The sequence below is a fragment of the Chenopodium quinoa genome, unplaced genomic scaffold (genome assembly GCF_001683475.1).
Source record: "Chenopodium quinoa cultivar QQ74 unplaced genomic scaffold, ASM168347v1, whole genome shotgun sequence".
Classification (NCBI taxonomy): domain Eukaryota; kingdom Viridiplantae; phylum Streptophyta; class Magnoliopsida; order Caryophyllales; family Amaranthaceae; genus Chenopodium; species Chenopodium quinoa.
The window spans coordinates 2,830,054-2,855,585 of NW_018744626.1; the positions used below are offsets into that span (position 1 = coordinate 2,830,054).

At 40.0% G+C, this 25,532-nt stretch overlaps 1 protein-coding gene across 1 annotated transcript; it reads left to right on the top strand.

Moving 5' to 3' along the window:
* The first annotated feature begins 21,048 nt into the window (after nucleotides 1-21,048).
* Nucleotides 21,049-25,329, top strand: LOC110700477 (TORTIFOLIA1-like protein 4). Its single transcript, XM_021878023.1, has 5 exons — nucleotides 21,049-22,268; nucleotides 22,380-22,488; nucleotides 23,052-23,596; nucleotides 23,813-24,290; nucleotides 24,796-25,329. Exons 1-4 carry the CDS (start codon nucleotides 21,471-21,473, stop codon nucleotides 24,158-24,160), a joined length of 1,800 nt encoding a protein of 599 aa, XP_021733715.1. The 5' UTR covers nucleotides 21,049-21,470; the 3' UTR covers nucleotides 24,161-24,290; nucleotides 24,796-25,329.
* The last annotated feature ends 203 nt before the right edge of the window (nucleotides 25,330-25,532 follow it).

Sequence of the window (25,532 nt, forward strand, 5' to 3'; positions counted from 1 at the left end):
TTAAGAGCTAATGATTAACTTTATTCACGCCCTTCCTAGCTAACGAACTTTAGGGATATATATTAAAATAAACTTTTGTGCTTAGTGTTTACATCATAGTAATTGTTATTGGTTAATAAAAATTATACAGTTATTATATGATTTATATCCTCTACTTAAAACGCTACCATATCATCTAATCAAATACCGTGATATATTTTTAAACACTTTTGCTATTGTCCAAATATTTATTTTTATAACGCTTGTCATAACAATAGCCAATATATTTTGATATATAGTTTGTATTTTGTAACCCTATGTTTAAACCTAATCCAAATTAAAAGGTATTGTCGAACATGTCTTAATAAGTTGTTTTGAATTCGATTGAAGATAACTCGATTAAATTTAACTTGAAACCTCAAAAGTGTATGAAAAAAATAATTTAAAAGATTTGGGAAAATTTGTCAAAAATAACACCACCTTTGGGCGGTCTTCCCATAATAGCACCACCTTTTGATTATTCCAGAATAACACCACCTTTCATATGTATTTGCCAAAAATGAAACAAAACCGGTTGGTAACCTGTTGTATTGGTTTCCTATGATACGTGTCACAATGTCATTGGTTAATTATTTTTATTTTTATTTTTTTTAAAAAAAACCTAAGTAATTAAAATAAAGTTAAAATTAAAAAAAAAAAAAACCACCACCTAGCCTCCCTGCCCAACCCTCACCCTCACCGGCGCCCCTCCCCCACCCTTGCTGGCGCCCCTCCCCCCGCCCTCGTCGTCGATCGACCTCCCCAGCCTTCCCCTCCCCTGAACGACACCCCTCCACGGCTCCACCCATTCCCCCACCCTTAAACAACCCACCACCGAAACCCTAGCCTACGGAAATTAGGGAGAGGAAGCCGAAATTGAAAAGGGAAGGAGGGAGGGGGCCGAAATCGGAAAAGGGAAGAGGGGGAAGGGTCGGCCGGAAAGGGGTAGTGAAGGGGAAAGGGTGGTGCAAAGGGGTCGAGCAGGGGAGGTGGGTGCCGAAAAGGGGTAGGGAAGGGGAGAGGGTGACGGAAAGGGGAGGGGGTGCTGGAAAGGGGGTCGGAAACTAGGACGGGGGCCGGGGATAGGGTTGTTTTAGGTGGATGGTCTTGGTGGTGGTGGTGGATGCCGGTGATAGTCATGGGAAAGGGGGTTAATTTTTTTTTTAAAGTTTTTTCAAAGTCAAAAATAAAAATAAATAAACTGACTGATCATACTAGGACACGTGTCCCAGGGTAACCTGTAAAATAGGTGACCGGTTTTTTGTTTCATTTTTGGCAGATGTGTGTCAAAGGTGGTGTTATTGTGGAATAATCAAAAGGTGGTGTTATTTAGGGAAGACCGGTGAAAGGTGGTGTTATTTTTAGCAAATTTTCCAAAGATTTGTATTATTAATTTGTGAGGTATTGTCATTATTGGAGCAACTATTGAGTACTCAAACCCCCAAAATTTAGTGATGTTACACTGATACATAAGTTCATTAATAGATTTGCATAAAGGATCTTAGACATAGTTGTTATGTGAAATTGGATTGCACTAATCGACCTTTATTAATCTTTTTTTTTCACCATTGATTGTATCACCTATTAATATAGATGATTTTTTTAAGTATAATGCTATTAATTGATTGTATCGATCTTTCCTTCAAAAAAAAAATTAAAAAAAAATAATAAAAAAATTGATTGTATCGATCTTAAATAGCTAGATATTTTTCCATGCATTGTATATAGATAGCCCCTTTACAAGAGTTGTAAAATATCCATCATTCGTAAAAAAACAAAAAACACATGTACCATCATAAGATTCACAAACTCACAAATTTAATTAAGGTAGAACTGTTAGGGTTGTTGGATAGCAAATTAGGACCTAATTATGATATTAACCCATTTATTAATAGCGTTGAATTGGAAGCTTTTCATTATTTGTAAAACATGTGTTTATTAAAATTTGATGTTGTAACTAGTTTTTCTTGCCTAATTTATTTAATAATTTAAAATTGTGTCAATATTTTAACATCTAATTAGCCACTCTACCAAATTACCAATATGATGAGACCATGAAAGCACAATTAACAGCTTGTAATTGACTAAAGCTAGTATTAGAATTAGCATTAGTTGAAGGATAAAGATGGAAATTTGTCATCGAATCTATCATAAATAGTATATTCGATTATGAAGGAGTGATTGAGCACATAGAAAATTATTGTATATATTAAATCTAACTCGTAATTCTAGTGGTTTTGAATACAAAAAAAAAAAAAAAAAAGAACTAAAATTGCTATTTAGAGTAGTATTATTGCTAAAACTCTAAAAGGTAAAACCGCTAAACCACACCTCATTATAGTGGCAGATCTAGAAATAACATCAAGCGAGTAATTTACTAACAGATCTAGACTTAACATCAAGCGAGTAATTTACTAGCAGATCTAGACTTAACATCAAGCGAGTAATTTACTAATTAATTCAAGCTCTCGAGTCGTAAAATTCATATAAAAGTTCTGTAAAATCTCAATTTTTTACATTTAATTGGTGTATTATTGAACTATTGATGGCCCTATTGCTATCAACGTAACATTCAACATGCATCCGTCCATAGGGGTGGGACTCTTCAAACCGAACCGTGAAACCGCCCGTTACCGAACCGAACCATCACGGACCGATCCGTTTATAAACCGATAAATGTAAACCGAAAACCGAACTGAACCGTTCAATATCAAACCGAAACCGAATTGAACCGCTCAATGTCAACCCGTTACGGACCGTAAACCGATAACAAACCAAACTGCGCAAATCCAAACCGAAACGAAACCGAACCGAATGGTTTATAAACCCGTTAATGACCCGAACCGTTTATAAACCGAAACCGTTTAAACCGAAAAAAAAAACCGTTTAAACCGAACCATTTATAACCCACTAACCGTTTAAACCGACCCGTTTATGAACCGAAACCGTTTAAACCGCACGTATAAACCGAACCGTTATAATCCGCTAACCGTCTAAACAGAACTGCCATAACCCGTTAAACCGTAAAAATCGAACTGTTTTCGAATCGCAACCTGTTTAAACTTATCCAATTACAAACTGCTTAATTCAAATTGAATTATTTACAACCTAAATGGCTAAATAGTAAATACAATTAAATAATTAATGTTAATAAATGTAGATCTAATCAAACGGCTTAGGTTTATACAAAGGTTTATATCACCTAGATCTAGGCCAACGACATTATTAATATCGTTTTAGATTACTTATTTATTTTAATTACAAGATATATCATTTGTATCTTTTCATTCCAGTAATAAAGTCCACCCAAATTATCTTCATTGTTCCTTGATATTCATGATCATCCAATAAGATAACATAAGATTGGAGATAAATAATGATTAGGGGATTTTGCTCCCACCAATCGGAATGCGCCACGTGGACCAATCAGGTCCTGCCAAGTGTCACCCAGTTGGAACAGTCAGGGCTTCCCACGTGGCACGCGCTTATTCGTCCACCTTGGACCTGTTATGTCAAGACATGTGGCATACTCCATGCCTAATGGAGAAACCGGCCACCCAGGCCCAACTTCCGAGGGAAGCCCAATCGGCCCTAGGTTTACCTAAACCTAGGATGGGCACGTTTCCCAAGGTTATAAATACCTCCCTTAATCCTCATTAAGGGGGATTACAGAAGGAGAACAGAAACATTACGGAAAAAACACATTAATTACACACAGTAATAACCGGCTGATCTCGCTAACAAAGCAGATTACCTACATTAAACACTCTCACCTAGAGAGACCAAATCACTTTAATTTCCGCATTAATTACTCCTTAATCAGGTACTAACTTGACCGTTGGAGGCGGAGCTCACAGGAGTCTCCGTTATTTTGCAGGTACAGGCGTCCGGTTCCAGTCTCGGAATTGTAACTCTCCCGCAGGACATCAGAAAACCCCGAAACATTTGGCGCCGTCTGTGGGGAGAGTACTTCTGAGATGGAATCCAAGTCTGTACCGACTCCTGAAGAGAGGCGTCCCCTAGACGACCCTCAAGTTCAGTCGGACCATGATACCGAAAGTGAATTTGAAGTTGAAGCTCATACAGCTTCAGACGGACCCTAAGGGCCCGACGTACCCGTCATACCGAAAGGAGGGAACGGGAGCATCTTCAAACAGGAAGCGAGCCAGCAGGCGCACCGCCTGTTCGGCAACAGCCGACTGATGGGTCTGCTCCCATCACAAGGAACGAACTCATGACCTTCATGAGGGACTTCAAGGGAGAGATTCAAGAGTTGATCAACAAGAAGCCGCCTGCTCCAGTCAAGGAGCAGTCGGCCAAGAAACCCTCCACTTCACTAAAGAGGAAGCCAGTTCAAGGGCGAGAGGCGACTCCTCATCCTAAATCTAGGAAGCGGGAGCCACCTGCCCTTGATTTCACAAAATTCCGTTATCCTACAGGAAATAGGAAACCTGTTCGTCATATTCAGGCGGACGGGTCGAAGCAAACATTCACAGATGCTCGGCTACTGCTAGAGCAGAAGAAGAGTGACCGATTGTCAGAGTCGGCCTCTACTTCAAACTTTCAAGACAGTTTGCGAAATGCCTCGATGAGGCATACTCAGTCGTACCATGAGAGTCAGTCAGGCGGCACCTCCCGTCAGTCCGGCTTTCATAGTGACCAGGCGGTACCAAACTTACCATTTGTGCCGCAACAACAGTATTTTTTGCAGCCACCTCCGTTTGGTGGACCTGCAGCAAAAAACGTCCAACCTATGGACTGGCAGCTACGGTTGCTTAGACTTGGTGAACAGCTGTCGGCCTTCTCCAAGGAAATTACTGAAGCCGCTCAGCCGGCCAAAGTGAAAAATGTACTAGTAGGCGCCTATGACGGCACTACTAACCCAGAAGACCATCTGATGGCATTCACCAACCTGATGTACCTTCAAGGGTTGGATAATCCCACCTGGTGCAAGTGTTTCCCAGCGACTCTCAAAGGAATCGCACAGCAATGGTTCGGCAACCTGCCGACTGGTTGTGTAAATAGCTTCAGGACGCTTGCTTACTTATTTGCCTCCAACTTCGCCATGAACATCCCTGCGAAGAAAACAACCCTTGATTTGGGAACAATTCAGCAGGGTGAGAAGGAGGGGCTTCGTTCTTACATCAGGCGGTTTAACCTGATGAGAATACAGATTCAAGGGTTACCGGATGAGGTAGCTTATACTGACTTTTTCAGAGGTCTCAAAGACGGGTCTACCTTCAAATTTGATTTGGTTCGAAAAAGGGTGGCGACTCTTCAAGAGGCCTTGATTGAAGCAGAAGCCTATATACAGGCGACTGATCTTTGTACGATAAAACAGTCGGACGGGAAAAGGTTCGACAAAAGAGAAGGACGACAGAAACAGTCGTCTAACAAAGATGAGAAAAGAAAAGAGGTCTGGGTGGCTGATTCCAAAAAACAGCCGGCCCAGAAAAAGAAAAAAGAATTCAAACCATACTCCCCAAAGTATGCGTTTAACAAGGATAACCAGTTTATCCTAAAAGAAATCAAGGGACGGATCTCAATTGAGAAGCCGGTCCCCATGAAGGGTTCTGCAAACAACCGGAACCAAGATAAATTCTGTGCTTATCATGATGATGTTGGTCATCACACCAATGACTGCATCAGTCTCATGCGGTACCTAGACCGCCTGGCTGAGCAAGGTGATCTTGACACTTATGTCAAGAAATCTACGGCGAACACTTCCTCAAAAAAGCAGTCGGCCAAAAAGAATCAGCAGGCCGACAGCTCTGATACAGATGATGCATTCGTCTACACCATTGCAGGCGGCTTCTCAGGAGGCGGCCCCACTATTAGGGGCAACAAAGACAATATCAGGCGGTTAGATGTAAATTCCGTTCACCAAGAACGGTCGTCCAAATATTCATTTCCTGAGATTGTCATCACTGAAGAAGATCTAGGAGGGGTAAGGAGGCCGCATGACGACCCTCTCGTTATTGAATGTAAAGTGGCCAACCAGAGAGTTGGCCGAATCCTCATAGATACCGGAAGCTCCTCAGATCTCATCAGTAGCAAATGTCTGTCGAAACTAAAATATCAGACTGATTGCATACATCCGGCCTCCCACCCTTTAGTAGGGTTTGGAGGAGGAGGAGTCCACCCACTGGGACGAGTAGATTTACCCATCCGCCTGGGCGAAAAAGGGGAAGGACGACACATGGTAGTCCGGTTCCTGGTAGTAGAGGAACTCTCGGCCTACAACATGATTCTGGGTCGACCTACCCTGAATAATTCCAAGGCTGTTATAATCCCATCTCTTATGTTGCTCAAGTTTGAGAGGGATAATGGAACAGTCGGCTCCCTAAGGGGAGATCAGAGGATGGCCCGAGAGTGCTATCTCTCGGATGCCAAGCCCACTATTATGGCTACTGGGTCAAGCGGTGAAAAAACAGACCTTGACAATGTCAAGGAGAGTGCGCCTGTTCAAGAAGCAGGCGGCAAAAAGAGAAAGGCATCCCAGACGGGGGCCGCAAGAAAAGCAAGAAAATAGCAATCATTGGCAGAGGAGCGGCCGGATGAGTTCCGCCCTCAGCCGGCTGGTGAGCATGTGGACCTGATCTTAGACGACTCACGTCCTGACCGAACAGTCAAAGTTGGGACGACTGCTCTGAGAAACCTTGATGACAACTTTCACAACCTATTGAAAGAATACAAGGACATCTTTGCATTCGAAGTTCATGAAATGCCAGGCATTAGTCCTGATCTGACGGTACATAAACTGGCCGTGGATCCGAAAAAGAAGCCGGTACGGCAGAAGAAGTGGAACCATGGCGAAGAAAGAAGTCAGGCGGCAGCCGCCGAAGTTAAAAAATTACTTGATGCAGGGTTCATTCGGCAATGTTACTTCCCAGACTGGGTTGCAAATGTGGTGCTTGTTAAAAAGCCGAATGGCACCTGGCGAATGTGTGTAGACTACACAGACTTAAACAAGGCGTGCCCCAAAGACAGTTACCCTCTGCCTAAAATTGATAACCTGGTCGACTCAACAGCCGGCCATGCCTTGATGAGTTTTATGGACGCCTATTCTGGTTTCCATCAAATTCCTTTATGGAAGAAAGATCAGGAGAAGACGACCTTCGTCACTGATCAGGGGTTATACTGTTACACGGTCATGCCGTTTGGTCTTAAGAATGCCCCGGCTACCTTCCAACGAATGATAAACACTGTGTTCTTTGATCAGATTGGGAGAAACGTCGAGGCATACATTGATGATATGATTGTCAAGACTAAACTTCAGAAAGATCATCTGTCGGACCTCCGAGAAACTTTCGCCACACTCAGGCGGCACCATGTCATGCTCAATCCCAAGAAATGTGTATTTGGAGTTGAGTCTGGGAAATTTCTCGGATTCCTTATCAATCAGAGAGGAATAGAGGCGAACCCTGAGAAGGTGCAGGCGGTCATTGACATGCAGTCGCCTCGTACCATCCGAGAGGTTCAGAAGTTAACAGGTTGTCTGGCGGCCTTGGGAAGATTTCTAAGCCGATCAGGCGACAAATGCCTGTACTTTTTCCAGGCAATTAAGAAAAAGGCAAGGTTTGAATGGGGGCCGGATGCTGAGGCCGCCTTCCAGAAATTAAAAGTTCACTTGCATTCCTTGCCGAGGCTGGTCAGCTCTTTGCCCAAAGAGGTTCTCTACATGTACCTGGCCGTCTCTGATCATGCGTTAAGCGTTGTTCTCCTTGCTGAAAGGGACGGCTGTCAGCTCCCGGTCTACTTTGTCAGTCACGTACTGAAAAATGCCGAGTTGAGGTATCCCCTAGTGGAGAAATTTGGTCTTGCACTCTTCATGGCTGTTAAAAAATTGAAGCCCTACTTTTTGGCACATGCAGTCGTCGTGTATACAGACCAACCTATCAAGCGGCCACTGACCATCATGGAGTCGTCAGGTCGAATGATCAAATGGGCCATAGAAATACAGAGCCTCGAAGTTACATTCGAGCCTAGAAAAGCAGTGAAGGGACAAGCCTTTGCTGATTTTATTGTAGAGATGACTCGTCCTCCTGACTCTCAAGTTCCAGACCAAGTATGGAAGGTATATGTGGACGGAAGCTCTACTTCAAATGGTTGTGGAGCAGGCGTCATATGTCAGTCGCCATAGGGCGACAGGTACGAGTATGCTCTACGCTTCAGTTTTCAGGCTTCAAACAATGAGGCAGAATATGAAGCTTTACTAGCCGGGATCCGCATGTGCAAAGCGGCAGGAGCAAGAAAAATAGACGCCTGTTCCGATTCACAATTGATAGTGAGTCAGTACAATGGCGAATACGAAGCAACCCATCCGGCCATGATCAAGTATTTACAGGCGGTCCGACAAGCAGTCGGCTCCCTTGAGGATTTCCATCTGATCCAAGTGCCGAGATCAGAAAACAACCAGGCGGATGCACTGTCAAAATTAGCATCATCCGCCTCCTCTGATACTCCTCGAACTGTTTTTTGGGAAGTAATGGAGAAGAGAAGCATCGAGGAAAACCCTATTGGAATCCTAGACAGAAGCTCAACCTGGATGGATTCAATCAGGGCATATCTTACAAACGGTACACTGCCGGATGATACTCAACAGGCGGCAGCACTGAAAAAACGAGCCACCTGTTTTGAAATGATAAAGGGAGAACTTCACAAAAGGGGGTACCTTCAACCCTTCTTAAAGTGTGTTACTCCAGAAAAGGGACGAGAGATATTAGACGATCTTCACTCTGGTTACTGTGCCTCTCATATAGGCGGTAGGATGCTTGCTCAAAGGGCAAGGCGGCAGGGCTACTTTTGGCCTACTTTGGAAGCAGATGCAATGGAGGTGGTGAAAAAATGTGACATGTGCCAAAGGTTTGGCAAACTAATTCACCGTCCGGCTACTGACCTCACTACCATTCACAGCCCACTACCGTTTGCTAAGTGGGGCATGGACATTCTGGGTCCATATACGCCTGCTACAGGCGGAAGGAGGTACATACTTGTTGCCGTCGACTACTTCACTAAATGGGTAGAGGCGGAGGCTGTAAAGGGAATCAAGTCGAAAGATGTAATTTCATTCATTTGGAAAAATGTCATCACTCGGTTCGGGGTTCCCATGTCTATGGTTTTTGATAATGGTCCCCAATTTGAGACGCCTGTTCTCAAAAGCTGGTTGGGTGATCAAGGAATTGCAAACTACTTTGCATCTGTCGGCCGTCCACAAGCAAACGGCCAGGTAGAAGCCTTTAAAAAAATCATCTCAGACGGTCTCAAGAAAAAGATTAAACGAGCAGGCGGCCTATGGGCGGATGAACTACCACATGTTCTCTGGGCCATTAGGACGACTGAAAAAGGGGCAACTGGAGAAACTCCATTCCTCCTAACTTACGGTGCGGAAGCTGTTCTTCCAATAGAACACTACGAGCCGACTCTTCGAGTAATGCTATATGACGAAGAGGCAAACTGGGAAGCCATGCGCCTGGCATTAGACTCACTTCCTGAAAAGAGGGGCAATGCTGTCTTGCGCCATGAGATCTATCGCCTGAGAATGACTAGATCATACAACAAAAAAGTACACAGGCGTCCACTCAAAGTAGGGGACTTTGTACTTAGAAAAATGGAAGCAGTAGGTAGGGCTAATGAGTCTGGAAAACTAACTCCCAACTGGGAAGGACCCTACCGAATCTATGAGGAAGTCAGGGACGGTACCTACCGTCTGGAAACACCAGACGGACAACCGTTGCCTCGAACTTGGAATGTAGATAATCTTAAGAAATATTTCTTTTGAATGATGTAAAGTAAAGAGCTACTTAATAAAAGTTTGCACTTACTATTCAATTTTGTACTACGAGGGGCATGCCGTCTGTACCTTTACAGTCGGCTACTCTCCATTGAGTTTTTCACTCTATCTTCAGAGGGGCATGCCGTCTGTACCTTTACAGTCGGCTACTCTCCATTGAGTTTTTCACTCTATCTTCAGAGGGGCATGCCGTCTGTACCTTTACAGTCGGCTACTCTCCATTGAGTATTTCACTCTATCTTCAGAGGGGCATGCCGTCTGTACCTTTACAGTCGGCTACTCTCCATAAGAAGATGGCCGACTGGTTCCAAACACATAGCCACCCCCCTAATACTTAGCTAAAAAGATTAGGGCCTGGCCGACCCTGTGCCTAACAGGCGGCTACCCTCCTTTTACTTAGTACCTACGTTCACCAAGAACTTACCAAGGCCACAGGCCAAATGATCAGACCAGGCGCCAAGCCAACTGATCAAATCTACAAAACTAATACGACCTGTCCCAACATCATAGCAGGCGTCCGACGACATCCCTCCGGATGAAATTCGTCGCAGAGAGCAACTCCCTTTTGGGTGGAACATTGTTCTATAAACTAATTACACGGCACCTATACGACTGTCCCCAAGGGCAACCACGTAGCCGTTTTTGAGACAAGGATAACTCTATCACTAACCAAACTAGTGGTAGCAGTTGACATCTGAGTCAGATGACCGCCTGTATTACTTGGGATAAATGCAGGGGGTACCTATTGAGTTAATAGCCAACAAACTTTGGCGAATCAAGGGGTCTAGCCGGCCTACGCCGCCTGGTACCTCTACTTCTCAAGCAAAAGTGACGACGACTGAGTAACTCCAACGTTAACTCATAGTCACTCCCTCAAATTTGGTATGGAACCTAAAAGGTTTGAGTAGACCACCTGTTTTTTGGCAAACAGGGGCACTCAAACCCCTATTCCTACTAGGTAACCTATTGAGTTAATAGCCCACAAACATTGGCAAATCAAGGGGATCAGCCGGCATCCGCCGCCTGGTACCTCTACTACTCAATCTAAATTGTGACGAAGACTAAGTAACTCCTATGTTAACTTAATAGTCACTCAACTTAGTATGGAGCCTAAAAGGTATGAGTCGTCCGCCTGTTTTTAACAAACAGGGGCTCTCAACCACTACTCTTGCTAGGTTAACAAATTATGAGTTAAAAGCCAACAAACATTGGCATTAAAGGGAAACAACCGGTACCCGCCGCTTGTTATCTCTACTACTCAGTTCCTTGGCGACTAGGTAATACTCTATTTACTTGGTCAGACCACTTTCCTACTTGGTTAAATTTACAAATGACAGGACCGCCTGCCCAAAAAAGGATCCAGACAAAATAGTTCGAATACTGATTGGATAAATGGCCGACTGATCGTCTATCCTGGAAACAGACAACCAGTCGTCCAGGGGCATAGGCGGCGTACTAACTATCCGTACCTGTCTGCAACGTTCGGCCATGTAAAACAGTCGGTCTAGTGAACAATTGGATATTAGATATGGAATACTTAGACAAATTTGAAGCAAAACAAAAATTCATTAAAAATAAGCCGGTCATTAAAGACCAGCAAAATATTCAAAGCCCCGGCCCCCTGGCCGGGTAAATACAAAGCAAACGGCACGCAGGCCGTGGAAAGAATACATAAAGCTTAAGAAGGGGGCAGTTCAGTATTAGCAGCTGCCGCCTGGTCAGCACTCTTCTTGCTGGACTCGGCTTCAGCTGCATCCTTTTTTGATGCCTTACCCCCAAGCGGCACAAGCGCCACTATCGGCTCCTCCTCCTCCAACGCTTCCCCCAACGCCTCTTCTTCAGAAGCCGCCAGGATCTCTTGATTATATGTATCCGAACACTGGCGGTACGTTCTTTCCCAAGAGGCAAAGTCGGCACTGGGGAAGAGGCGGCCCCAGGTCATGCGCTGGATTTGAGCGGAGTCTTCCATCATCTCCCGGACCAACTCTTTCTTCTCTTGCTCGGCCTTTTCCGAGAGCTCTTGGGTAAGACTCTTCTCCTGGGTCACCAGACGTTCCTTTACGCTGGCCAAGGATTTCTCCATGGCTTCGTAAGAGTACATTTTCAGGCGAAGAGGTTTCAGCTCGGCCTTGAGATTTGTGATGGTCGCCTCCAGCTCGTCATTCTTCTTCTGGGCCGCCTCTAACTGAGCCCGAACAGCGGCGGTAGCCTGCGCTATAATAAAGAATATCAATGGTCAGTACTTCATTTTGGGCAATTTGAAACATTGCCTTATCACAGTCAGAGGCGGCCATAGCTTTTGCAGCCTTTACCTCTTTGTTCTTCCGATCAAGCGGCTTGCGAAGGCCGTTAACTCAGAGCAGGGCCTAAGTACAAAAAAAACAGGCGTCAGTTTCCAAACAAAAAAGAAAACAGGCGTCCAGAAATTCAAATACTCAAAAATATGCTAAGTATACCTCAACAAGGACCCCTGCAATCCCGTCAAGGTCAAGGGTGCCGACACCCCTGACCGCCTCCCTTTCAGCTGGAGGAACTGCCCTGATCATAGACTTGGCCATCTCTACCAAGTCAGGCTCCTGGGGGCCGGCTGCATCAAGCATAAACAAACGGATTAGACTTAGTAACAAAGGGAGCAAGTCTAAAATTTACAAGGACAACTTCATACCTCTAGGCGGCCCAGTTGGAGTTTTAGAAGAAGTGGCCGGCTGTTTCTCAGCCGCCACCTGTTTCCTGGCAGAACCAGGAGAGCTCCCAACAGTCGTCTTCCGGGCCTTGGGGTCCGGCTGTTGGGAAGATGAAGCTCTTGGAGCACCCGTCTAAAAAAGAAGAAAAAAGTCAGTATATGCATAAACACTCCAAAAAGTGGGTGAAAGGTTCGGAGCTCACCAAGGGTGCCCCCTTCTTGGGGGAGTCGGTTGAAGCTTGTTGCATAATAGAGGCCCGCAACATGGCCGCCGCAGTCTTGGAGGCGGTGATTTTGCTCATGGCGTCAGCTGCAAAAAACAAACAGCAAAGTTAATAAAAGATAAACAACAAATGTATGGAACAACAGAGTATTCGACAGGCCGACTACCTCTTGAGCACGACTGCTGAGGCCGCAGGCGGCCAAAAAGTACTCGTCATAGAGCCACTTGAAGCTCGGGACGCAGTGCAGGGGTACTTTTTCTCGTACCCCTTAAGTAGAGTCGACCCTCGACTCTACTTTAAAGAGTCCTTTATCAAGGATCTCTTTCTTAGCCTTGGGGGGAACAGGCGGCATGCTACGGCTGCCTGCAAGAAGGGGCGGATTCCTGTTCCACCTATTGAAGAGCTTGTTCTGCTCAATGTCAGAACTCTCAATGATGAGGAAGGTGCTCCGCCAGTCCTTCCACTTATTTGCTTTACCTCTTGTCATGAGGTAGCCCATGTGGCTTGTCAATTGATACCAGCCGGTACCGCCTGTCTTAGGAGTCCGGCTGAGATAGTTCATATGGGCGAAAGCCTCGAAGCTCGGCTCCACCCCGTGCAGTTCGCACCCGGCCACATAGCCGAGTACGTTGACCCAGGAGTTTGGGGCTAACTGCCATAATCCCAACTCATACCCATCCAAAATCCGCTGAACAGCCGGATGTAATGGGAAGCGAAGCCCTGCCTTGATGGCCGCCTCGTAGCAGCCAAAGCAGGCGCTTTCATAACTGGAACCAGCCGGCCAGACGACTATGTCTTCTGGATCCGGCAAAAACACTAGAAAGTCGGGGCCCATGGTGTGGTTTGCAATAAAGCTCTCCACTTTCTCTTGCATGGCTGTGATTCGGCCCCGAGGTACCGTGCAGTAGTAGGGGGTATTTAGCTCTCGGTAAGAGGCGGATGGTTCCGCCCAATTGTCCCCCTTCTCAACTGCGTGAGAAAGTCTCGCCTCTTGCAGGCGACTGTTTTTCTCTTCTGTACCCAAAGAAGCATGGCCAGAAGAGCTTGACTCGGAATCGTCCTCCGACGAGTCTGAAGAAGACGACTCCTCCCCTCTCCCGGAGGGGCCCGCCTCCTCTCTTTGAAAAGGAGCAGATTTGTTAACTGTTAAATGGGAAGGGGTCACTATGACTCCCCCCACAGAATTGCCGGCATCCAGGCCGCCTTGTTTCACTTCAACATCTGGCGCCTGGTCAGATGTTTCACTAAGCGGCACCCTGTGGGAGGAGCCGTCTGAATTTGAGATCCTAGCTGTCTTTTTCGTTCTGGCCATCCTGCTCTGCATAGACACAGATACAGTCGGACTTTGTATAAAGGGCAAAGATGGGTCCGGAAAAGGGCAGGCGGCACTCCTAGTCCTAGATTCAGCCGTCCCCGGTGACCGGCTGATCACTAACCTAGGTCGTGTCGTGTGCTTCCGTGGTATTTCGACTATATTAGGCATATTTTACTCATTTTAGGCATATTTCGACTATATTCAAGCAAGAACAACAACAATAATCAAATACAAAAACAGAAAAACTGTATTAAAAAAAAAACAAAAAGGAAAAAGTAATTACCTTTGACGGCTTGAAGGAGATTTGAAGATGGAGAACTACCTGAACTGGAGATCAAAAGAAAAAATCAAGAATGTAGATTATCAGAACTTGAAATAAAAAAAAAAAAACCGAAACGAAAACGAAAAAAATCGAATAAATTAACAAAAAAATTACCTTAGGGTTTGACGGCTTGAAGGAGAGGAAGATTTGAAATCAGAAATCAGAAATCAGAAATCAGAACTTAGATCCAAAACAAAAATGAAACGAAAACAAAAACCCTAAATAAACAAACCGAAACAAAAACGAAAAAAATCAAAACAAAAACAACAAAAATTAACAAAAAAACGAGAATGTAAAGCGAGAAATCAGAAATGTAGATCCAAAACACAAATGAAACGAAAACAAAAACCCTAAATAAACAAACCGGAACAAAAACGAAAAAAATCAAAACGAAAACTACAAAAATTAACAAAAAAAAACGAGAATGTAAAGCTAGAAATCAGAAATGTAGATACAAAACACAAATGAAACGAAATTGAGCTTGAGATTCTTGAGAATTTCAGAACGAAAGAGTGAGAAACTGAGAAGTTAGAGAGAGAAACTATGACAGATTGTGAGATTGAGAGAGAAACGGCTGAATGAGTGAATGAGAATGGCTGAGAGAGTGAGAGTGGGTTTTTTTTCTAGGTTTAGGTTTTACTTCAGTTGATCTAATCGTCCATATTCAATCTCAACATCTAAGTTAGATCTAACCGTTCATTTTTTTTTTTTTTTTTTTGTAGATTCTAGAATATTCATCTAGATCTAACGGTCTAGATTTTCTTTGTGCTTTTCTAGGTCTTTTACCGTTTTTTTTTAATTATTTATTATTATTATTATTATTATTATTATTGTTAGTATAATTATTTGTTAATATTATTATTATTACTAGTTTACTACTACTATTATTATAATATTATTATAATTATTATTATTATTATTATTATTATTATTACTATTATTATTATTATTATTATTATTATTATTATTATTATTATTATTATTATTAGTTTATTACTTATAAGTTATAAATGTAAGAAACGCAAATGTTTCAAAATTGAAATTGATTCAATACGACATAGTTAATGACTTAATGAGTTAATGGCTTAATGCTCATCAATATGACAATATCTGACATCTGTGAGTCTGTGATTGTATATCAGTATATATAATAAACTATAAAACTAATAATAACTTAATAAGTAATAATACTAATAACTAATAAAGTAATGAAAATCTAACCATTGTTTTTCATGGGCATTCAATCTAACCGTTGTATATTTGACTATTCGTACATTAGTATTGCATAATGCTTTCATCACCACTTTAATTAGTGATTTCGTGATTTCGTCCATTTAAATTATTAAGTTGTTTGAGTTAGTAATCTAAATAAAGTAACAAACTAAATAACGAATCCATTTAATCTCGTGTAAGTTATAATTTATAAGAAATGCAATGTTTGGAAATGGAAATTGATTCAATACGATATTGTTAATGTATATGTAATTATATTATTATGTATATGATGTATATCATATCGTACGAATGTACGGTTGGTATCATTATCATACTATCATAAGTATCATTGCCTCATTGAATTATTGGTATGTACTATAATCGATAAACATATTTAGTTATTTACATATCTGATCATTAAAACTTAAAAGTTTAAAACACTTGTTGATCAATCTAATTGAATACTTGTACATTCTTAATTATCGATTTATCGTATTATAAGTATCAACTCATTAAATCATGGTCATGATTTCGTGATTTCGTCCATTTAACTTATTAAGTTGTTTGAGTTAGTAATCTAAATAAAGTAACAAACTAAATAACGAATCCATTTAATCTCGTGTAAGTTATAATTTATAAGAAATGCAATGTTTGGAAATGGAAATTGATTCAATACGATATTGTTAATGTATATGTAATTATAGATTAATTATTATGTATATCATATCGTACGAATGTATGGTTGGTATCATTATCATACTATCATAAGTATCATTGCCTCATTGAATTATTGGTATGTACTACAAATCTACAATCGATAAACATATTTACATATCTGATTATTAAAACTTAAAAGTTTAAAACACTTGTTGATCAATCTAATTGAATATTTGTACATTCTTAATTATCGATTTATCGTATTATAAGTATCAACTCATTAAATCATGGTCATGACGCGATCTTTAAAACAATCATGAATTCAATTCATGACCCAAACCGCTTATAAACCGAACCGACATGATCCAAACCGTTCATAAACCGAACCAATTGAACTGTGTAAACCCTCTACTAAACCGGCCCATTTCAAACTGAACCGACATGATTCGCACCGTTTATAAACCGAACCCATATTGACCCGGGTAAATCCGCCCCTAAACCGACCCATTTCAAACCAAACCAGCTTGATCCAAACCGTTTGTAAACCGAACTGACATTGACCCGGGTAAACCCGCCCCTTAAACCGACCCGTATCAAACCGAACCGACATAATCTGAATCGTTTATAAACCGACCCGCTTATGACCCAAACCGAATTTAAAGCGCAAAGAAATAAACCGAAACCAAACCGAGCCGTGACTAACCCAAACCGAACCAAACCGACCCGCCAGCTAAACTAAACCGTTTCAATCCGAACCGCTCCAAACCGAAACCGACTCAAACCGAGGTCAAACCGAACTGCCAGACCGAAGTCCCACCCCTATCCGTCCATACTAAATAGTGGTTTTTAGAGCAACCCTAAAGGTAAGCTATTTAGCAAATAAACTTGTTAATTATACTACATAAGATTTTAAGCTAATCTCTTTTATAGTTATTTTATGTCTCAATAGTTAGCTAATAGCTTGTGACTTAAATAAGTCGTTATTTCTTGATTAGTTTTTTAAATTTAAATTTTATTACTCCCTCCATTTAAGTTATAATTGCATAATTCAAGGTAAGGATTTCCTTACTTAGAGTCATGTCATATTGTCATCAATTCACAACCAATTAATTCAATAAAAATTAAGTTAAAAATGAAATATATTCAATATGGGTAGATTTTTTTGAAACGCCCAAAATAGTATATGGGGCTAACATTATGAAACCGAGGGAGTAATAACATCTCTTTTTGGCATTTTTTTTTCCCAAGCAAATTAGCGACAAAGCTAATATAATTTGTTTGACCAAGCTAATTGCATTTTTCTAACTCCAATGATCAAGCTAGCTGCTAGAGATTACTTAAAATTACAAACAAATCTCTAGTTACAACCATTAGAATTACTCTTACCTAATAAGAAAAATCAATTTATTGACACCGATTCTATGTGAACGGTTTTAAAATTGTTAATCTTCCATATTGGGTTGTGCTTATTATCATTCAAAACATGAGGATAGATAGATTTTGCTCATGAATAAAAGTGCTTTTACTATTGCTTTTTACTGTAACTCTAGTAATTAAGTTTTTAAGGTAAAAGTGTAAGAGGAAAATCCGGAAAAGTAACCGCACCAATTGAGGCATTGAAAGAGAATGTTGGAGCTGAATTTTTACGCATAATTAGGAATCAAAATCAAGATTAGCAACACAATTAAAACTATAAATGGGGCAGGGGAGTGGTCTATTTGAAATTTAATCTGTCAATCAATTGAAATAAATATTGCTAACTAACCCAACAATATAACGCTTAATTGAGAAAAGATCATCATTGCCTTGTGTTCAATTTTTAGCTAACATTGATTGCACAGTTTTAGTCCTTAATAATATTTCTTGCATTTTACTACTACTTCTCCACACTTTTAGCTAGCTAATCAAGTGATAATGAGCTTTCATCCAAGTTATAAGTATGTATAAGTGTTAATTGTAATTTCTATAAAAGTATTTTGGTTGAATAACAAACGTACTTACAGAAATAAAATTATGGTTTGATCGATGTCATGATATATGCAAATTCTTTTTAGGTCATATTTTGATGGTATTCTCTCGATCATTCCCACTTTTTTAGGGAAGCTAAATAATACCCTTTAAAGCTTACATATTATAGTAGTTAAAATTGAAGGTTACGAGGTTCAAAAATTAACGTAATAGCAACGTTTTTGCCTCTTGGGGGAGGGGGAGGGGGAGGGGGATGGTTAGTATTTCCCTCTTCTCATTGTCTATGGTCCATAACATTTTAATTAATTTCCAATAATAAAAAAAAATGTTAGGACACAACTAAACACGAAACAACAATAACATAATAATATGTAAATCACATGCAACTACGTCTACATGCATCATCAATAAACTAATAACAAATCAAAGTTTTTTTTTTGGTTTTTTTAAAATGATTTTTACTAATTTTTATTTTTATTTTACGACCGAACATGTTACTTTAATACGTAAAATGACATACCAATATAATAATGTATCTTGTTGATAAGATACAACATACAAAACACATCAAAATGGACAAATGAAAGAGGGATGTGTCCTATTAGAGCTTGAAGCATAAGAACCATAACTTAAGGACATCAAACGTCCAAAAACATTGCTTCATTTGGGAGATATCCCTATCTTTTAGGGACCATATATCCCATACTCTTCTGCCTCGTGTACATTCATTTCTTCCACCCTTTACTTCCATACAACCATATTTAATTTTCCTTTTTTTGCCTAGAACTAACTTTTATAAGAGGTAGGTGAATATATATCCTCACATTTCTTGTCATAAACCCTAATTATAACAATATCTTGTACTCAAACTATCTTTACCCTTTTCATCACTTAAATTACTGGTAGTAAATATTATTACGCTCCACTTGGAATAACTTATATTGTCTTTCTTTTCACTGCAAATTCTTGTGACTATGTTTCATACTTTTTACCACTTTTGGCTCCCCAACTACTTTGAGAGGTATACTTATTTAGTGCTATGCCATTGAGTTTGAGATTTTGCGCCGAAAGAATATAGAATGTGTTATTCATGGAGATTGCAACACCTATATGTACTTATCCACTCGATACATTACTTGAAAGCTATTCGTACAGTATGCAAGAAAAATTATACGACATATTAAACAGATGATCAATATACGGAGTATAACTTAAGTAATGAAATAAAGTTTGACCTCCGTTTAGATTTAGCACGGTACTAGTTTTAATCATATATAATGGTATGTAATCGCTCCACGGAGTTGCTTAAATTATATTTCCCTTCATTTTTTTCAAATTCTCACCTTTTCACCATTTGTTTGGCAGTATATCCATCACGCATGTATAACTCAAATCAAGTTTTAGGTACTACTACAAGTCTACAAACATACAAAGTATAATTAAAGGCAAGCTAAGAACTTTATTGTGGTTGTGTATAGGTTAGACTCAATATTAATGAAATATGTACACCTTAGCTAAGTACTTGTATAGTTTTCTCTGACAAATGTGTGACCCTGTTTAATACAAGTATTTCATATATACTTTTAATTTCTTTAGGCTCCCCAACAAATTTTTTTATGCCATTAAATTTAAAATTTGATTTTTAAAAAATAGTTTCATTTTCATTCAGGTGAATTTTTTTGTTTGTTGTGGTTGCTTGTAAAGCAGACTCACTATATACTTGTATAACTTATGTACGTACCAATTAGCTTATTATTAGCCCCAAATTGGTTTGAATAGTGGGTTCAACTACATGTACATATACTGAGTTTTGGAGTGCATGCAAAACGCAAGAATGAGTTTGGAATTGATGTACGTGAGCGAGATATAGCTGGAGTTAGTTTGATGTTCTGTATGATCTTACTAAAGAGGAGCTGTTTGTGATTTAAGAAATAAGTTGGATTTGGCTGTTACAATTAATTTCGAGAACTTTTAAACTTATCATCTTCTCCAATTCATCAAATTTATAAACAATTGACTTTACAATACGTCAAAAGCATCAATAATCTAGCTAACAATATGTTAAAACATGAAATACAGTTCTTCTACATCAACTGCAACGTATATATTGTAAGATTATAATGACAGGTGCTATCATTTTGCAAGTAAAATTTTGAAGTATATACACGATTTTTTTTTTATTTGTTTAAAACTTGATTTTATATGTTTATTTACTTCTGCTTCCTTTTTTCAAAAATAATAATAATAAAAAAAATGGCGGGGATCTACATATTCAAAATGTCCCTAATAGAAATTAAACCCCAAAATTCAAGGTTAAATTGAAGGTTCTTTCCTTAACAATTCTTTGTTTGATGTTACTACAAATTATACAATAGCTAATTAGTAGTTAAAGTAGTTAGAAGTTGATATTTCAATAAAAGAGATGTAATCCATACCATTCGGTTGAGACAAAAAATGATGTGATTCAATTACTCATGAATTTTAGATCAGATAACCTAAACTAAACCTAATCCTAGTAAAGTGACCAAATCATCAAGCATTATCAATTAATTAAATCAATGTTACTGTATCATTTAGCATCGTATGTGAAACTTGGTTTAATTTAAAATCAATAGTAGAATATATGAGGTGACAACGTTACCAAGACAAAAGAATGGTAAATGAAATTCATTATTAGTAGTAATGTAATCTTAAGTTCCTAACACGAGCTACAATATTAACTAGCTTAAAATCAATATTCCTAACACATTTAAATCAATGTTTCCGGCTCACGTTTTCCTCAAAAGTTCCTAACACGAGAGATACGATGAAAAAATGATATGATAATTAATTTATCCCGTATATTTAATTAGAATAACGGCAATTTGTAATTATCTACATTGAACATTCTTCTTTAGCTAAAGGCAACAATAATCAAAACTTGTAAAACAAACAAACACAAAAAATTCAATAACTGTCTCACCAAAGACTCACATAATCAATAACTACCCACTACCATAAAAACCAACAATTACAGTCAAAAACCCAAAACAACCCCTTAAAACGACATCGTTTCACTGTTTCCACATGACTCCAACTGACAACTCCATTTCCTCTCTTTACAGTTTAAAAACCCCCAAAAATCTCCACTTTCCACCTTATTCCCAATAAAAAAAAACACCCCACTTTCTCTCTCCTCCCTCCACCACCAATGCCACCGGAATTCCCCACTGCGCCGCCGCCTCAACCACCGCCACTTTAAAAATTAAATTCCAATTCCACCCTTAGTATCAAAAATGGCGCCAAAACAATCGGCGGCGACAATGTCACGTGATCTCCGGCACCGAGTACTCACGTGCATGACAAAACTCTCCGACAGAGACACACTCCCGCAAGCAGTGTCGGAGTTAGAGTCTATCATTCCGACACTCACCACTGAAACATTCTCACTCTTCATCAATTCTCTCTCCTCCACGTCAGCCGCCGACCGTTCCGCCGTTCGTGTCTCCTCCCTCAAACTGTTAGCTTCTCTCTCTTCCTTCCATGGCGTCGTGTTATCTCCTCACCTCCCTAAACTCATCTCCGCCGTCGTTCGTCGTCTCCGGGACCCTGACTCCGCCGTCCGATCTTCCGCCGCTGTAACCACCGCCTCATTCGCTCGCCATGTCAGCATCTCTCTCTCCTCCATTTTTAAACCTCTCGCTGATTCTCTCTCCTCCGAGCAGGAGTTCGGGGCGCAATCGGCGGCTGCCATGTGTCTTTCCGCCGCAATTGAGGCGTCTCCGGCGGTGGAGAGTTCGCAGTTGATGAAGGTGTTGCCGAAGTGGATGAAGTTGGTGAAATGTGACGGGTTTAAGGCGAAATCGTCGTTGATTTTGTTGATGAAGAGTTCGATTAGGGTTTGTGAGATTGGGAATTGTAATTTGTTGAGAGATTTGGTTAATTGTTTTGTTGAGTTTTTGAAATCTGAGGATTGGGCTGCTAGGAAAGCGGCTGCTGATGCGTTGAAGGAGATTGCAATGGTGGAGAGAGAAAATTTGTCGGAGATGAAGGTTTCTTGCTTGAAGATAATTGAATCCAGAAAATTTGATAAGGTTGATTAATTTTTAAATGCAAATAATAGAAAAATGTTAGAATTAATTTGATTTGATTTGATTTTGATGAATGTTTTGATTAATTTTTTAATGGAGTTTGTTTTTTTGCAGGTGAAAGCGGTTAGAGAATCGATGAATCAAGCGTTAGAGGTTTGGAAGGAAGTTCCTGATGTTTTTGATGATGGATCACCACCTCCTAATTTTCAAGAATCTTCCAGAGGTCAGAGTTCCTGTTTTTCTGTCTCTTTAAATTGTTTTTTTAGTGTAGTTTTTGATTAAAATTTGAAATGCAAATTTTGATGAATATGTGATTCATTAATTCAGATGAGGGTAGATTACTAGATTATGTCTTAAGTGAATTGATTCGATTCGGTGTATAGTATAGGGAGCCGCGAAGGACAATTATGTAGACGGGATTTGATTCCGGGTTTATTGCTTTGAATTGAGTTAACTCACACCTTCATTATAGGATTATGTTTGAAGTTTTGTGAAGATATTGATCCAAGTAACCATGGATTAAGGAATTGGTCTTAGGGTTTATCTGTCATTAGAATACTATTTCATATGGATGGATTTCGGATGTACAATTGCTTTGATATTAAGATGCGTCTTTTACCTCAATTTGATTATCCTTCTTGTTTACATCTGGATTGCAAACCATGCTCATATTCATTTCTTGTTATTTTGTTATTTTTAACTATGTTGTTATTGGATGCTCGATTGAGTCTTTAGCGTGTTTGTACCTTCATTGTTCTGATGGGTTTTGATTGATATGGATAACAGAAAATGCTAGTGATGGACTATATCCTGGCCGATCTAAAACTTCTAGTGCAGTTGACTCTAATAACACTCCTCAAACAAGCAGAAAACGTTTTCCACTTAGGAAGTCATCCCCATCTGATAGTGCTTTGAAAACCACGGCTAGAAACAGAGGTGCTCCTGATGTTACAGGGAAGAGGTCAAGCCCACCAGTTTTCAGGAAGCTTGATTGCAAGAAGTCTTCTGATGTGAACACTGATGCTACTGATCATTATGGTTCATCTGGTACTCCGGCTTATGGAGAAAATTCAGTGGGAGATGATGAGGGCACTCTACGAAGATCAGATGTCAGACAATCAAAGCATGAAACTAAGCGAGGTCTTTTTAGCAAGAATTCTGGTTCTCGAGTGATGCCATATCCTGAGGATGACTCTGAAGCTACTGTAACTGTCAGCAATTCCGCCACAGATGTTTGTAAACACCACAAAGATTTTGAGGATCTTTCTCTTATCCGTAAGCAGCTTGTTCAAATTGAAAGCCAGCAGTCCAGTTTGATGGATGTACTGCAGGTGATTCTTGGATTATTGCTTACCTACTAGTTTTTGGTCTCACCGACATTCAACAATAAGGATCTTTAACTTTATAGATTAATTCTATTTTACTTTCCTGTAATTTGTTTTATTAGCCTTTGGTCTTATCTAACTCTCCTTTTCCTTATTCAATCAAATCATTATTCTTGTTGCTAACATTGATTTGTTTTTGTTTTTTTTTTAAACCCAAACCAGAAATTTATTGGAAGCTCACAGGATGGTATGCGTACTCTTGAGACTCGTGTGCATGGCCTAGAAATGGCCTTGGATGATATATCCTATGACTTGGCCATGTCAACTGCAAGGATGTCCTCTGCCGAAGCCACAAGGAGCAGCTCATGTTGCTTGCTGCCTGGTCCGGATTTTTTGAGCTCTAAGTTTTGGAGGAGACCTGATGGTCGTGGCTCAACCTCACGGTTTTCTTTTGGTGGCACCACACCTTCGATTTCTGCCATGCGTACTATGGCTAATAAGAGGCCTGGCGATACATTCGGACTAGAGAATCGGAGGTTTAGTCTCCGGGGTCCCGGGGAGTTATCATGAATCCTTTGGCTGACATTCATGGTGATTCAAGGGGAGCTACAGAGGTGTCAACTAGCCGAGTATTAAGGAGTGTACGTAATGTTGCTTGACATAGTGAATGGTCATCAGTATTCCATTTGGTAGTTTAAAGGTAATTTGCTATGTTCTCTGTTTCTAATTCTAACATCTCCTATAATCCTTAATAAAGCTATTGAATTAAAGAGTATGTAAGATACTAAGATCTTAGTCCCTAGCAAGCATCCATTATTGTGATTCCGATATTAGCACATGCATGCAACCCAACCGGGCATAGCCTAAATTAGTACGAAGGATCTTAGATGTTGCTATTTGTTTACATGTACAGAAATGATCTTACATTAGTTGGAGATAGTTAAATTAATGTATAAAATCTGTGTTGCCTGGTTGATGAAGTTGGCAAGTGGCTAATAATATGCAGGCTAGGCTGTTTCTTCATTTCCATGTGATATGCTCATTAAATAAAAGTACTAGGAATATTATTTACATAGAATTATTCTCATATGCAGTATTTAACTATCTACTCTCTGTGTCTATGTCCTCTGTTTTCTTCTCTAGTTGCCAATTTGGTCTTCTGCTAAATTGTCTCCCCAACTTATATTAGTATTATTGTTAAACAGGTGAGCGGAATACGGACTGGCTACTCCAGTAAGCAACTCTAGCAAATGGTACATGTGTAACTGTTGACACCGCGTAAAAAAACTGATTTAATCAAGTTGATTAAACTATATTACTTCCTCTTCTTTTGGTTTCCGGCGTTAGAGGAAGTCATTGGTAATGTTACCACAGAAGCTACTTTTGCGATACACAAATATTGGAAATTTGGAATGTGTTTATAGAGAAGATTCTTTTTCCCTTGGTGACCTAGGCCATTCTCTAGTCAGTATACTACTTCTCGTGTTTGTTCGTTATTTGATACAACTACTACTGCTTAATCTATGTCGAAGTTTGATGCTGTGGTGCTGTGTTTTATTGTTTCACGGTATCATAGCTAATGGGAAAGCATTCTAGTTTGGGTTGTTGTAGCAGAGTATTTTTGCTCTAAGCAATGTAATATAGCTTAGACAGTTTATTTTGTTCTGTGTATATATTGTGCAACTATTCCTAGAGATTAGTAAAATGGCTAACTATATGAGACCGGCTCGTTGATTAAAGGATTGATCATAATTTATACGCCTTATTTTGTGTGATTATATCTAATTGGGTTTCCTAGGTAAATAGTGTAGAATACATGTAAATCAGTTAATCTACACAATAGTGTTGTACAATTCTGAACATTAAGTAACCTTGATGACAAAATTGGCGTTACTTGGAAGAAAATGTGTATAAATTATTCAGCAACCATCAAAGACGGAGA

Excerpts from the sequence above, each read along its gene's own strand:
- LOC110700477 (XM_021878023.1), top strand. The coding sequence starts at position 21,471 with ATGGCGCCAAAACAATCGGCGGCGACAATGTCACGTGATCTCCGGCAC. Across the intron at positions 22,489-23,051 it reads TTTTCAAGAATCTTCCAGAG|AAAATGCTAGTGATGGACTA; the intron begins GTCAGAGTTCCT and ends TATGGATAACAG. Across the intron at positions 23,597-23,812 it reads GTTTGATGGATGTACTGCAG|AAATTTATTGGAAGCTCACA; the intron begins GTGATTCTTGGA and ends AACCCAAACCAG.